The sequence below is a fragment of the Lipotes vexillifer genome, unplaced genomic scaffold (assembly GCF_000442215.2).
Source record: "Lipotes vexillifer unplaced genomic scaffold, Lipotes_vexillifer_v1.1 scaffold666, whole genome shotgun sequence".
NCBI classification, from domain to species: domain Eukaryota; kingdom Metazoa; phylum Chordata; class Mammalia; order Artiodactyla; family Lipotidae; genus Lipotes; species Lipotes vexillifer.
Window position 1 is genome coordinate 3,436,853 of NW_006787408.1, and position 16,363 is coordinate 3,453,215.

General features: G+C 39.2%; 1 protein-coding gene across 1 annotated transcript; it reads right to left on the minus strand.

Annotated features, from left to right (window-relative positions):
• Positions 1-361: 361 nt before the first annotated feature.
• On the minus strand, positions 362-14,707 carry CALM2 (calmodulin 2). The gene is made up of 6 exons (XM_007459974.1): positions 14,546-14,707; positions 8,431-8,461; positions 2,528-2,671; positions 2,329-2,435; positions 1,753-1,888; positions 362-1,015 (listed from the first exon to the last, which is right to left on the minus strand). Exons 1-6 carry the CDS (start codon positions 14,546-14,548, stop codon positions 987-989), a joined length of 450 nt encoding a protein of 149 aa, XP_007460036.1. The 5' UTR covers positions 14,549-14,707; the 3' UTR covers positions 362-986.
• Between the last annotated feature and the right edge of the window lie 1,656 nt (positions 14,708-16,363).

Here is a 16,363-nt window from a genome sequence, read left to right on the forward strand (position 1 = left end):
AAACATAATGACCCACCCCCCATTTGGATTTTTTGTTTTTAAACACAAACATTTAAAAAAAATCACAGCATGGCTGAAGTCTATATGGATAAACAAATGCCAAACTTGAAAAATACATTAAAAAGGTAGGCAGCAACACTGAACACCTACCTTATGCCAGTCCCCATGCTAGGTACACTTACAAAAGGTTTCTTAATCTTTCACTTAAACCTTTTGAAGGAAGTATCATAATTTAAAAACCAAACAGTCTTGAGTAGTCAAAAAAATTACTTATCTAAACTTAAATTATACCACCTCCCCACTTGATTCTCAAAATTATTTAACGTCAAGTTTATTAAATGACTCAGATTCAGAGCAACAGTTGGGTAAATTGTAATTTTTTTATTGGAAAACAAATATACAACTTGGAATGGATTTGAGGCAAATTGTGCCATAAGCAGATTTTCTTTAAGTGGCTAAAACAAAGTTTAAAAAGCAAGTAACAATAAAAGAAAATGTTTCTGGTACAGGACCAGCAGTACAAAAAAATAGTGTACGAGTACCTGGATAAAACACCCGTTTTGCAATAGTGCAACTTTTAAGTACATATTGTTGACTGTCCATAGTCCACGCAGAGTTACAACTCCACACTTCAACAACAACATGCTGACAGTTCCTAAAGAAAACTACTTAAAAAAAAAAAGGCATAACCCAGATGTTCCCTCATTTGACCAACTCCATCTAAGTTTAGATGTGCAGAAGGGCTTATTAGATATATCCAGAGTAAGCCACATGCAACATGTTACTTGATCAATTTTTCTAAAATAAGGTTTCAGGACAATGACAGTAAGATAAGGGAAGAAAACATGGAGGAATGAAGTCCTAATTACTATACATGCATATTTTTTTTGACAATAGGGGGAAACCTTTTACAGATAAGTTACAAACAAAGAAAAGGCAAATAAACAATTTTGTACAAGAAATTTAACACATTCTGTACAATGTCTTCACTTTGCTGTCATCATTTGTACAAACTCTGAAAAAGAAGTACACAAAAATGTTGAGTCAATGGCAAAAGTCTGACAAAACCAATCACATTTACTCAGTCACTGAGCAGTCTCCATTCCCCTTTCTTTCCTCAAAATTATCATAAAGTACAGAAGAAAGCTAGTTTACTGCCAAGGCTGGACCTTCATAAACCAAAATTATTTATGATTATTAATGAATAAACCAAATTAATGCTTTAGATAAACTATTACAAATAAAAAGCATTCTTGCTCTTAGTTCAATATCACATATGATACTTCTGAACTGAAGCATGTATAATTTTAGACTTAAAGCTAATTAGAGAGAAGGAAAATCCAATGAAAGAAAGTCACCTTAACTTTGAGGATCTTGAAATAAGTTTGAAGAAGCTTTTCACACTGTTCCACAATTGTTAACAAAAATTGTATTATCATAGTTTGGAGTGTAGTGCTTCTCAAACTTTAATGTGCATTATGAAATCACCCAGGAATCTTACTAAATGTAGATTCTAAGTAAAGGGATAGGATCTGATATAGTTCTAAAAAGTTCTCAGGTGACAATGATGTTGCCTAATCTGTGCACAACACTCTGAATAGCAAAAGGTTGGTAAATATCAGTAACTGTTTTAGCATCTCCATTTCTGGGGGGGGGGGGGAATGTCACTAATTCTGACCTATCAGATACCTAACAAGAACCTCTACCTTAAAGTCAAAGCACAGAATACGGCAGTGACAGTGAAAGAATTACCTTCATAGTTTACTTGACCATCACCATCAATATCTGCTTCCCTGATCATTTCATCAACCTCTTCATCTGTTAACTTCTCTCCAAGGTTTGTCATCACATGGCGGAGCTCTGCTGCACTAATATAGCCATTACCATCCTACAAAAAAATGTAGTAAAATGTCTAAGCAAAATTATAGACCTAACGAGTTGAAACAGAAGTTTATTAAACTTCACATTAGGGAGCAAAATATACTTTAGTAATCTATACAAACTAAAGAGAGTTTACAAATAGCTGACCTATATATTAAATGTCACTGGGAGTCAAGCAGGATATTCTATATTGAAATCACAATTTCTTGGTTCCAAAGTCAAGTGATGCCTCTTTCGCCACAAAACTAATGCTATATATATATATATATATATATATATATATGTTATTAGGAAACCTCCATCTACACTGAATTCTTAAAAAGCTTCTGCTTGATATTAAAGTATTTTGGTAAATCATCAGAAAAACAAGTCTTCACAGATTAAGAGGTCCTGATATCTTTTTATCCTCAAATTAAAATTGAACAAATCCAGTCTTTGGATACTTACCTTATCAAACACACGGAATGCTTCTCTAATTTCTTCTTCACTGTCTGTGTCTTTCATTTTTCTTGCCATCATTGTCAGAAATTCCGGGAAGTCAATTGTGCCGTTACCTGAAATGGTTTGTTTAGTTGAAACATTACAACAGAACTTAAATGCCACTTCTTCAACTCCCCCTTCCCAAACCCTGAAACTAAAGACTTACCATCAGCATCCACCTCATTAATCATGTCCTGTAACTCTGCTTCTGTGGGATTCTGCCCAAGAGACCTCATTACAGTTCCCAACTCCTTTGTTGTTATAGTTCCGTCACCATCCTTGTCAAATAGTGAAAAAGCTTCTTTGAATTCTGTTTGAAAGGGAGACCACAATCCAAATGTACAGGTTAACAATAAAAAAGTAACCTCCTAAATGAAATGTATTAATCAACCATCAAAGCAAACATATATATAGAGATAGGACCTGAAATGGGATTTTGATTCCTGAAGGATTAGGTGGGGAAACCTTGTGGTATTTCAAACATTTTTAGTTAATCATATGCTCATGTATTGATCTGAGTTTTTTTTCATCTGAAATCTTACAGGGAACTCCAAAATCTAGTCCAGATAAGAGTCAAATTATTGTTGAGAGAGGAAAACAATCAAAGCCCCCAATGACTGGCTTCTCTATTTTCTGCTGAAGCTGCTCTGTGGAACACAATTCCAAATTACAGATCTAACCTACACTCAGAATAGAAAAGGAAAACTACTGTTACCAAATACATACTTCTAAATAGCAACTGTACTACTTACAGTAATCCCCGAAGTTAAAATTAAATCTATTTAATCACCTACTAAATTAAAAAGAAAAAAATTTAAATTTCAGAACAACCTGCAATAGGCTAGCTTCCTTTTCTGGAAGATAGAAGGGACTATCACTAATGCCAAATCATCAATAATGATGTTAACAGTGGGATGATCAAGATATGAATGGCCAGTTTTAACTAAGTGCTGTATCACTGAAAACAAAATTTAGACCTTTCTTCAGAATATAAAATCCCAAGCTTATAATAGAGTGAGATATATTATTGCCTAAAATCTTTTAAATCTTCTTGTGAAATTATGTTGCTTTCAATTCACCACTAGATTACATGGAAAGCTACTGGATCAACAGTCCAGAATACCTGAATACAGAGAAACCAAGCAGAGATTTAACTTGGTAGTGGCAAGGGCATATAAATGAGCTAGTTAACAAAGCCAGCAAAGATATCAGGCCCAGTCAGCAAGCAAACACAAAGGCATACAGCACAGAAACTAAAAGCGGACTTTGGAACTCAACTGCCTGGGCTAAAAAATTCCAGCTCTGCTACTTACTAGTAATATAAATAACCTTGGGCAAATTTTCTGCCTCAGCTTTCTCATGTGTGTTAAGTGGGAATAATTGTACCTACTTCCTAAATTTAAGAATTAGGATAGGTAAAGCACTTAGAACTATGCCTGGCAAATAAGTACTTAATAAATGTCAAGAAAAGATGTTCTCATTTTCCTGCAGCATCCACAGCTACACTGGAAAACTCTCAAACTTCTCTTGGCTTTCACAACAGTAATTTACCTCCTACCTCCTACTGCCGAAGGGTCTTGCTCCTATTTGTCTCTTACATATAGATGTGACCAATTTTCTTATCCTTTTTTCTCTCCTTGGCCATTTCATCTATGCCCACTAATAATGAAGACTTCACATCTTTAGTCCACTCATCACTCTCAACATAATATTTTTGCTTCTCACTCCTACAGGACATCTTCCCTGGCTGACCTCAAGGAAGACTTAATGAAAATCAATTCTATACTCCTCAGCAACCCTAGGAATGCAAACAAAAGCCACCTTAATTCTTTTTCCCTGAAACCTGTCAAGGCCTGCAGAATTCTGCTATTTAAATACTGCCTGATTCTTTGCTCATCTCCACATCCAACATTTTGGCTAATGACCCTATCATCTTTTATCTGGACTATCACAATAGCCTCCAAATGGATTCTTTATTTAAAATTACCCACACAACTACCTGAGTCCTATTACCTTTTTGGATTATCACATTATTTTCTTCTGCTTTGATTCTTTTAATTGCTTAGCTTTAGACCAGGTATCACTGACTAGTTATAGTTTGCTACACTCAGTAAGTAGTAAGTGCCACTTACTACTACTGAGTGCTAAACATTCCACTCCATTTAAATATTACTTGTCTTCAGAGGAACTCACCTGATATCAGAAGCTTAGTACCAAACTACTGACTGATCTTATGAAAATATGCAGTACTAACCTAGACCAACCCAATGACAAAAATAAATCAGAGTCCTACAAATAGCAGAATTTATGAAAACATTTCCATTTTACACTCAGCTTTTTTTAAAACACAGGATGTTTTACAAGTACTGTCTAGAAATATATTAAACTATTAAGTTCGGAACACAGTAGCATCTATCACCTAATAAGTAACTTAGGCTCCAAGAAAATTAAAGTACTTAGAGCTTTGTATTTATTTACATTACATTCTCTGCTATAATACAGTTATCGTGTAACACCACCATTATGTACAAAAACTCGCAGTATAACTAGCCATAATCATTTTACTAAATGATTTAACTTAAAGGACAAATTTTGAAAGATGCATGCTATAAGTTTATGTATGTGTGTTCTAAATTTCAACATCTAATAACTCTTAAAATATTTGCTGGAATAAGTGAAAAGCAGAAAATAAAACCATTTCTAATGCTGTAACTAGTGTTTACTTCATGCATACAAAAAGGAACGAATAAAAATACTTTGAAGGTCAAGGTTTATTCCAAATCTTTATTTGTATTTTTACACTAAAGAGGCAGAAACACCTGCAAAAACTTAAAATAAGAATAAACTGAAAAGTACAATTTTATTTCACCTGCTTTTATAGCTCTCCACCTGTGCTTCCGAACAGTTTAATCTTAATGTATAGAAGCATATCATTCTAAACAGTTATTTCCCAGGAATGAGTTGAATATAAACCTAGGAGTCAAAACCTCAATTGAGGATAAGAAAACAACAGGTCCTGAATGTCACAGAACAGCTATCTTCAACATAATTGATGGAACCTCCCAAAATCCATTCTAGTTATGCCCAAGTTGAAACTTTCAGAAATCATACTATTACTTGTTTTATTTGTTCATTAGCAACCCCAGGATATCTTTCTAAATATTTTTTACATAAACTTATAATTCTATTAAAACAGGTCATCATGAAACAATCACAAGAAAAATCAAATGCCTGTTTATCAATTTCTATTTATTTATAAAAATTCCAAACTTATTAATCCTTTAAAGGCCATGTACCAAACCTTTATTGTTGAGTAAGATTAGTACTTTTTTATTAAATAAGTTTTATCCCTACACTGAACTTTAAAAGTTTAATGGTTTAGGCATAAATTTCTTTAAAGAAAAAAAATTATTTTACATTTTTCCTTTAAATATTAAATACCAACAACTTATGACATCATGGCAGAGTCATCAACAAAACTAACTTGTTAGTGATGTCACACTAGACTGTTCTGGATTGCTCTTTAAGACCAGGGTAACGTAAACAACTCTAGAAACTTCACCTAAACAATAAGCATACTTTTTTCTAGACTAAGTTATTTGTTAGAGGAATTTCCAATCTGAAGTAGTAATGATTATCAGATGAAGATAAAGCCAACTGAAAAAGTACCTTAGTATATTCAACCTTGCATTATATGTATGAAGCTTGTTAGCACAAGTAGAGCTAAGACTCTAAGATATTAACTGGTTACCAGCAATTACAATTTACCAGATTAAAAAAATTTTTTGCCTTCACCTCAAAGGTAGACATTGAGAGGGGACTTTGGGAGGAGGCAGAATAATTCTTAGGAATAGGGTAGGTACTGTTTTAGAACATGTATGTGTGGCACACCTCTTTGAAAATTTATCTATTCAAGAAATATTTATTCAAAGTTTAAGGGAATTTAATAAAACTGTAAATGGCAAAAAATATATATATATATATATTTATTCAGTCCTTACTGTGCGGGAGGTACTGGGGATACAAGAGGAAATAAAAAGGTGCCCAATTTCACAGGATTTTTATTTTAATAGCATAAAAGCTTTGGCTCCTCTACCTTAAAGGCTCACTAAAACCCAGGGTCCAAGAACAGCTTTATTAAAAGCCTAGGAAAAGGCAGGGTATGGAAAGAACCTAAAATAGATTTTCCTACCACTCTCACTAGAAATTTAATTGTATGATAGGAACCAATGAAAAGACAGAATTTATCTTAAAGACAATATTCCATGAACTACAAGTATTCTTTACAAAAATGCCATCAGCCAGAGGATTGAGCCTCTTATATTAACAGACACAAACTACTTTTTAAAAGAGTTGCATGTGTGTTTGGGAGAGGAGTAATGAGCATCAACTATGTGACTGGCACTCTGAGTAATACATTTTCTATCCTGAAGTGAACATGCTGTGCCACGCATAACTACCTGACTCAGACTAACGAGAAATGAAAGGCAAAGACAGGTGTATTAGAGAAGGTAAGAACTTAAGAGTGGAAATAATACCCCAAGTCATTTCCTCAAGACATTATATAGAAAACTATTCCAGGATAATCTACATTTCATCAATACACTTATATATGAAGAAAGAAATTATTTCCAAAGCTGTGCTTGACTACTTCAACACACCCTATACATGCAAGTTTACCAACCCTAAAAAGCTAATTCCCAGTTTAAGTCAAATGCACACAGTAAGAAATAAAAATAAAACCTGCTTAAATTGGTCCTTAATGCTAATAGCTTTCTACTTTACACAGTCCTAGCAAATACTATTTTGTGATGAGTATTTGAGGAGACTAATGATTTCTGGTTCCACCAAATTTGTGTATGAGGGGTGGAGCTTACGTTAAATGGGCTACATAGCTCAGTTCCAACTGGGTTTCTCAGTTTACTCTAGCATTAAAAAAAAAAAAAAAAAAAAGCTTTAGTGATTTTGAGCTCTTGAAATTCCTTGCCTACCAGGAAAACTATGGTAGTCAAAACTGCTTGATGCTTTTGTTAATAAGTCTATAAATCAAAGTCAAGGAATAGAGTATGAAAAGCATTTCAACACTGCAATCAAAAAAACAAAACACGGGCTTCCCTGGTGGCACAGTGGTTGAGAGTCCGCCTGCCGATGCAGGGGACACGGGTTCGGTGCCCCAGTCCGGGAGGATCCCACATGCCGCGGAGCGGCTGGGCCCATGAACCATGGCCGCTGGGCCTGCGCGTCCGGAGCCTGCGCTCCGCAACGGGAGAGGCCACAACAGTGAGAGGCCCGCGTACCGCAAAAAAAAAAAAATCAAAAACAAAAACACCATTTATTAAGTTTCCCCAACATTTTGATGTTAACTAGCCATCTCAAAGTAGTAGAATAAAATCAAAAGTACTAATGGTTCGGCATACTGACAACATCTCATCAAGTTTTATGTAGCAATTTCACATACTTCCATAGCAAACCAAAGGATACAAAACTTAAAACTGATTTCAAAAGCTGTCACTGCTTTTTAAGATAAAATTCAAATTACTACATCTGTAAAGTAGAATGCTAACTTTTGGATCTAAGTTTTTCACTAGAGAAATGGTTATTCCCTGAATGACCATATATGCAATTCTAAGGTTAAAATATTAGCTACTTTAAACCAGGGTAAATTCAACCTTCATTTTCTGATTTTACATTTCAAGTTACCTATTAACTACTATTTGGCCTCTTTTCCTATGGAGACTGATATGAAGCTGAAGTGTTAAAAACTGCCCAGAATTCATGTTTTACAGCAAGATAATCTCTAAGAAAAACAAAGACCACCCCTACCAGGCTCAAAAGTATATCCACATAACCTAAAAACATGTCTTTAATTACAGTTAGCCCCACACATCTTTCATAGTCAAGTTTACTTTCTCACTTGCCAGAGTAGGTTCAATTACTGTATTACACTCATTTGTTACTATCTACTACATAGATCAAAATTAATTCTGTCATACAAGTACCTTATTTTGAGAACAGTGAATCAATTTATAATAAAATCCGATTGGTATAATCTAGTAAGTAATTTCTCACCTGCAATCTGCTCCTCAGTCAGCTGGTCAGCCTACAAAGAGATCAAAGAAATAGTTAAGTGGATTGAGAGTATGTAGTTTAACACTTACAGAAACAAGTTTAAAAACATTCACGGTGGGACTTCCCTGGCGGTGCAGTGGTTAAGAATCCACCTGCCAATGCAGGGGACTAGGGTTCGACCCCTGGTCCAGGAAGATCCCACATGCTGCGGAGCAACTAAGCCTGTGTGCCACAACTATTGCGCCCATGTGCTGCAACTGCTGAAGCCCGCGTGCCTACAGCCCGTGCTCCACAACAAGCTGCCACAATGAGAAGCACGTGCACCGCAACGAAGAGCAGCCTGTGTGCGCCACAACTAGAGAATGCCCGCAAGCAGCAACGAAGACCCAAACCAGCCATAAATAAATAAAATATTAAAAACAAAAAAAAATTCAAGGTTCACCCTGTTCCATAAACTTTAGTTCAACATTCCTTAGTACCAAACACAGGTGGGCAGAAAATGCACACATCTTCAAAGCTAAGCTAACTCGCCCCCAAGTTTAAGATACGAAAATATTTCAGAATACGTTTGAAAGTCTAATTTTACACACATTTTTAAAAAGCAAATCTAGCACACTAGAAAGTTTAACTGGGACTGGTATTCTTCTAAAGCCAAGGATAGATCCAATAAAAATGTTTCCTTTTTCAAAATTAAGATATCTAAACTTAAGCTCACCTCCTCAGGTAAATACAAACCATTAATACCAGAAATCTCCATTGAATCAAAAATAATGAACAAGGACTACATTTAAAATTCCCCTGTAAGTGGCTAAATACTTAACTTGGACATATATGTGATTTTCCAAACCTCAACAATAACAACAAAATTACTAAGCAAAACTATCAAAAAAACAAAAATCCAAGCTGTCCTGGTTGGAGCAACATGAAAAGTACCAGTTTTTACTCCTCCTCACCTGCCATGCAACTGCAGAGAATCCAGGATTCTGAATATCTGAAGTACATTACTTACAAAATGTTAAGTCCAGCTACTTATTTTCTCTTGATGTTTGAAATTCCAAAGTGAGCATAAGATTTGTTATGTTTTTAGCAAATGGAGAAAAGTTACTTGTTTTTACTTAAACATTCAATCACTTGCTAAAACCCATTATATATGTTGTTTTTATTCAATCTTCACAACAACCCTTAATGGTATCAATAATATCATTAATACCCTATCTTACAGATGGGGAGAGAGGCTCAGGTTAAATTTCAGTGAGCGGGAGTACAAAACTACTAACTAGTTGAGTCAGAATTAAACACTAAGGTGTCAGACACATCCAATACCTTCAAATTTTAAATTCAGAGCACACCATAATATAATAAAAATATTTGCAAAGTAACAAGCCTCCTCGTTCTTCATGTGGCCTTCATCCTTGGACATTTCACTGCTTATTGGTACATATATCCAGAGACACTGACAAGAAATAGCCTCCTATCTAACACTCCTACCTACGGAAGTCAAGTGTACTATGATTAATCCATTCACTTATTGGTATGAGAAGAAGAATAAACACTGCCTGGTTTCATTTTAAGTGAACACACACACCCCTGGAAAGGATAAAACCTTAATACAGGATAGCATCACATTTTTTTCTCTAGGAGACAGCATGAGAACATTTGAGAAGAAACCCAGAAAAGGAGAAGTTTCTTTCCCTGATAAACAATTTTGATTTGACCTTGATGCAAACTCAACTCGTTGCTTTAGAAAAAAGAAAAGAAAAAAAGCCAATAGTCTAGTAACTAAAACTGAAGAGCCAATAATTAAGCGCAAATTTGCGCAAGTTTATAAAATAAAAATTATCTACTTTCATCCTTACAAATCCCAATCCTCCAAGTATTTGGTATAAAATCCGTCGATTGTTTTCTCTAGGAATAAGATTTAAAATCTAGTAAATCCACTGAGTTAATTTTTACTTTGTTAGAGGCTATAGATGATTTACTTCTAGTCTCATTCCATTCTGCTGGACGTCTATCATTTTTGAAAGAAGGGCAATATGGCATGGTGGAAGAAAAAAGCATGGTGCTTTGAGTCATCGCCGGGCTAGTATCCCAGCTCTGCCACTCAATAGCTGTGACCTTGGACATGTTACTCAACCTCTCATTGTCAACTTCACCTGTGACACAGAATATTAATACCTACCTTGCAGGATTATTGTGCACAGTAAGTGAGAAGCTATGTAAAGGGCTAGCCCAAAGAGTTCAGTGATAACTATTTTATATAAATTAATTAACCAAAGAACCTACAATGTAATGTTAAACACCAACCTGACTAGGTCAACTTCTACACAGAAGGTAGACAGGTGGGGCATTATCAAGCCCTTTACAGCAAACTCACCACATTCCATGTTAACTTTAAGATGAGAAAATCTACTTCCACAAACTGAAACCATAAGGTGCAAGCCCAGGGACAGATGTGGCAGGACACACCAGTTTAGGACTAGTTAAACCAAATGTGTGGAAGACACTGCAGCACGTGTGAAGGCTGAAGGAATGACTGCTATGTGCAGAAACAGCAGGGATTTTTCTCTCGACAAGTTGTGCGGGAAGAGATTTTGAGAAGACTCATTTATATGAAAGCTGAGAAGGCCTCAGGAAGAAAACTTTAAGATTATCCAATTTTGCTAGATAAATCAAAAATTTTTTTTTTTTTTTTTTTTCCTTGCGTTATGCGGGCCTCTCACTGTTGTGGCCTCTCCCATTTGCGGAGCACAGGCTCCGGACGCGCAGGCTCAGCGGCCATGGCTCACGGGCCCAGCCGCTCCGCGGCACGCGGGATCCTCCCGAAACGGGGCACGAACCCGCGTCTCCTGCACCGGCAGGCGGACTCTCAAGCACTGCGCCACCAGGGAAGCCCCGAAAAATCAAAATTTTAATGGCCCCACACCATCCTGCCTGTGATCTCAGTAAAGATCACAAATAAGCTTCAAGGAATAAACAGGAGACTGTTACATAGCCTGAAAGTGCTGGATATTGCTTGTAATGTTTCAGGAAACTTAAAGACAATTTTTTTGTATTTACTACTAACCCAGAGTTCAAGGTTTTAAAATAACCTTTATCAGCAACATTCAGATTAAAGCCTACTAAAAGCAAGAACACAAAGCTCCCTAGCACTGTAATTTGTAAGCCTTTTCCAAGAAATACAAATAAATTTGGTTCTTATTTCTGTCTATGGAGAGAGTCATTTTCTTGGTAGAAGAACTAGAAGAATTATACTTTTGGGAAAACTCAAGCTCATCAAAATGTGTTTGTCTCAGTAAATAACTCTAACTAGAGAGATGACTAGTTCTTACCCCTTTGTTTCTACAAATACAAATATTGATGTAATTCTTCCTGTTGCTCTTGTCAACTCTAGAGAAAGCTCCCAGACATCAGTACTCTCAGGTTCCACCTCAGAGACCTACTAGACTAGAATCTGCATTTTGGAGAAATGCAGGTGATTTGTCAACACTGAGAAAAACACTACTAATCTAGACTACATGTGTGACCTTCAGGAAATTACATACCTATTAAACATTTCCCAAATGGCATTCAAAAGTAGGTATGGATACCCTTGGAGCATATCTAGTGAAAGGTGGTATAAAAATAATCCAAAATTCATATCAGAGTAAGTTTATCAGTCCATAGGCTTGAAATGAAACAAACTTCCACCCTTCATTGATTCCTGTTTACTCCAAGTGCTACTAAGATACAACAAAGCCTTCATAAGTAAAAATTTTTCTACAATTTCAGAAATCAGGGTATTTGTTTTATCTATATCAAAAGCAATCTCAGTAGAGTTTAAGATACCTTTCATTCTGATAGAACAGCACTTATATGGCATCTTGGCCCCAAAGAGAAAACGCTAAAAGATACTACTTCTTAAAAATTACCTTTACTAAAGGCCTAATTTGATCATTCTAGCTGAATCTAGAACTTTCTATATTTTAATAGAGCCTTGGTGAATTTCTTCAGTCTAGTAGAAACAGATCTTCTTGCTGTTCGATGGAATATTTTCTACCTCTTCACATCTTTTACTTATCACCCCAGCCTCAAGTCTTCTTAATGCAATCAATCTCCCTTCAATGAGCATGCATCAACTATAGGTAAACCCAAGAGCCATGTGAGCAAACTTACTCCACTTCCACATCATATACGTGTTCATTCTCCGACTTTACAGAGTCCTAATTTTAAATCATCAGGTCTTATAATTATAAAATTACCTGAGGACAATTCCCAAATTAGTTAACAATGACTGTCAATTTAACTAACTGAACCCCCTCCCCGCCCCACCCCGCCAAACATCAATGATGTGAACAGTAACTACAAAAGCCTACCCTTGGCAAAGGACCCTGAAGGGTAGATACAAACTCTATGCCTCACCAAGAAACTCCATTTGAGCTCTTGATTCAATTATCAGACTGATCAGGAAGAAACCTTACCTTTCATATGAGAAATTAAAAAAAAAAAAAATTTACCCCACAATTTTGAATCTTAATTACATGCCTATAGTGTACACCCCGTTTCACCTAAAAGTAAACTCAACCAGCACATTCAAATTTATAATAGTTTAGAATATCAAAATGGAAGAGTACATCAAACAAATATGAACTCCTCTCCCCACACCCATACGTGGTGGAGGTTTCAGTTGGCAAGGATTCCCAACTGCTTAAGATGTCACCTTGCCTCCTGGACACACCCATCTCCCGTAACCACTTGGCAGAAGAAACGACAAAATAAGTATTGCAAATTACCGCCCTCATTAGTTTTTTTTTTTTTTTTAAAACAGGAAAGAACTGGAGTTCCGGTCTCTAGTGACAGGAAAATGCTTTTAAAAAGTCCCTGTCCCCCTTCTTTCACGACGGTCTTTGACAGCCATTACTGTACAAATGAAGTGAACTGCACGTTAAGATATCTGGCACTTTCTCTACGGAAATACCAGTTATTTTCAAGGGGGTTGGAGCGAGGCAACACTGTGTGTGGTAGTGGTTCTTTAACATTTCGGCGTGCACTTGAGCACTCAAGAAGAGGGCTGTGGCCCTTCTCAAAGGCATCCTTCCAATTGTTACAGGAGAATAAGACCGACTTTCACAACAGAACGACAGTCATCCCGGTGCTGGCGTTCGGTAGGTGAACAGGAAACGCCTTTCAGACCCTAGCTGGAGCCTCTGGCTTTCTCTAACGAGATGAACAGTGGGAGGCTGCGCCTGACTTCAGATATACAGCCATTTCCTTCAACGACAAAACCACTTTAAAAAAATTTTATTTTAAATGTCCAGCCTGGGAGGTGGAATTAGGTCTCAAGGCGCAGAGGGAGCAAAAGGATCAGGATTCACCGAGCTTCCTTCGCGCCGCCAGACGTGGATGGGAACCTGCCGAGGCTGCACTCCCCAACCTATGCCGAAACGGCCGGCCTCGCAGCGCCGCAGGCCGCCCAGACCTCCGCAGTCCTGCAGGTGCCAGCGCAGCAGCTGGGGAGCGCGCCTAGCCGGGCGGGCCGCGGCCCCGGCCCCACGCCCCGCCCCCGGCCGCTCCCCGCGCCGCGCGGGCTCGGCCCACAGAGCGCGCCCGCCCCTCGCCCCCGCCCGGCCTGACCCGCGGGGCTGCGGGCTGACGGCCTCGCGCGCTCCCGCCCGCCCCCTCGGCGCAAGGCGGCCGCGCGCGGACAAAAGCGCTTCCTGGCGTCCGCACCAACCGTCCGTTGGGCTTTTGAATCCGGCCCCGGGCTGACCTTTCGAGATGCCCGACCCAAAGCTTCTGCGCTCCGGCTCCCCCCCGCCCTTCCACTCTCGCCTCCCGCGGGGGCCGACCTGCCCCCCGCCCGGGCTCCATCCTCATCCAGCCCCTGAGGAGCTCAGCAGCGCCGGGGACGGCGCGCCCGGCCCCCCAGTATACTAGGGGACAACTCCCTGAGGAGAATGGGGGTGGGGAAGCACCTGCGACACAACAGCCGCGGGCGCCCCCAGCCTCATGTGCGCCATCCCCCTGGCGAAAACCACTCCTGGAGGGTGTGAGGGTGGCAAGTTCCCTTTGTTTCGTCAATTCGCTTCAGCCTCTTCCCCCCACAGGCCGAGCGCCAGCAGCTTAACGACGCACTCACCATGCTGCAAGCGCTACCGGTCTCCGGGACTCGACTACACAACCACTCAGCTCGCTCGCTCCACTCGGACTAATTCTCCTCCTCCGCCCCCGGCTCCTCATAAACACCTCCCTCCGCCAGATCCCTCCGCCGCACGCCAGATAACGGAACATCACAAACGAGTCCCGGCCAACCCCCCTCCACTCCAACTCCTCTCGAGACCCCTTTATCCACAGTTGTGTGGTCGACGATACAAGAGATTAAGGGAGGGGGGCGAACGGATGGCGTAAGTGGGTTTCGCTTCCCAGCGAGCCGTTGAAGGGCCGGTGGAGTCGCGCCTGAGAGGCGCTACTTTGCGGCGCGGAAGAGCATCGTGGTAGCGACGCGTAACGCGACGATCGTTGAACCGGCCTCTGATTGGCTGGTTCGTACCTGCAATGCGTCACTGGGGCTCGCAGCCACCGCCGCCGGGACGCGGTGTGGTTTCTGCCGTTTGTGCCGTTGCTGCCCTGGCCGCACTGTCTTGGCAACTGCGCCAGGCGGCGGAGTCGCTTGCTTCGCGCTTGGCTTGAGAGTTTTCCTCCTCCACCCATCCTTTCTCTCCACAGTCGTACGCACACTTTCCCGCCCCTGGTATAGGGGTCTACGAAAACGCCGATTAAGAATGAAGCTGAAAGACCCAGTGAAACCCCTATCCCGCGCTCTTTTTCTCAGCTTCGGTTATTGGCCTCGTGGCGGCCACACGCTTACCGTTTTACTCCCTCACAAAACCCGAATATCTGAGTAAGGGCGAACGCACCTGGTCAGCTGACGAATCTGAAAGGGTCTTCCGTTTATACTTCCCTTTCGCCTCGTTTGTCTGGGGTAATTTACCGGGGGGAAAAAAAATCACTGAAAAAGCGCAGTATCCCGGATTCTGTGGGATTAGTCGCTCCCAATAGCCACTTGATGTTGTGGAATAATAGGGGTCTGGCTTGGAGTGAGACCTGGGTATGAGTATCGCTTGGGCCACTTTCTTAGATGTGTGACCTTGGATGAGCCATTTAATCTTTAGCCTCATTTGTGAAATGGAGGTTTTATAATACCTATATTGAAAGATTATTGTAAGAATTAGAATCACATAGAGACTGGCGTTCAGGTAAAATGTTAAAGTACCTGGCACAGGGTAGGCACCCAACAAGTGGTTATTATAATAAAACCATAATACATATGGTCACAATGAATTTCATAATGAATTTGCCCCTTTGGGTCGCTAACCTCTCAGATTTAATAGAACATTTCTAAAGCCACATGAAAGTTAGCTCTTTGGAACTGGCACCCTTGTGCACTGTTGGTGAGAATGTAGAATGGTACAGCCACTGTAGAAAATAGTATGGTAGTTCCTTAAAAAATTAAAAATCGAATTACCATATGATCCAGCAAGTCTGCTTCTTGGTATATACCCGAAAGAACTGAAAGCAGGATCTTGAAGAGATATTGGTACACCCGTGTTCATGGCACTCTTCACGATAGCTAAAATGTGGAAGCAACCCAAATGTCCATCAGTGGATGAATGGATAAGCAAAATGTGGTATACGTTTGTTGTTACATACAGTGGAATATTATTCAGCCTTAAAAATTCTGTAATATGTCGCAACATGGATGAAGCTTGTGGACATTATGCTAAGTGAAATAAGTCACACAAAAAAACAAATACTGTATGATTCCATTTATATGAGGTATTTAGAGTAGTCAAAATCACAGAAACAGAATGATGGTTGTCAGGGAAAGGGGGAATGGGGGGTTATTGTTTAACGGGTATAGATAAGAGTTTCAGTTTGACAAGATGAAAACAGTTGG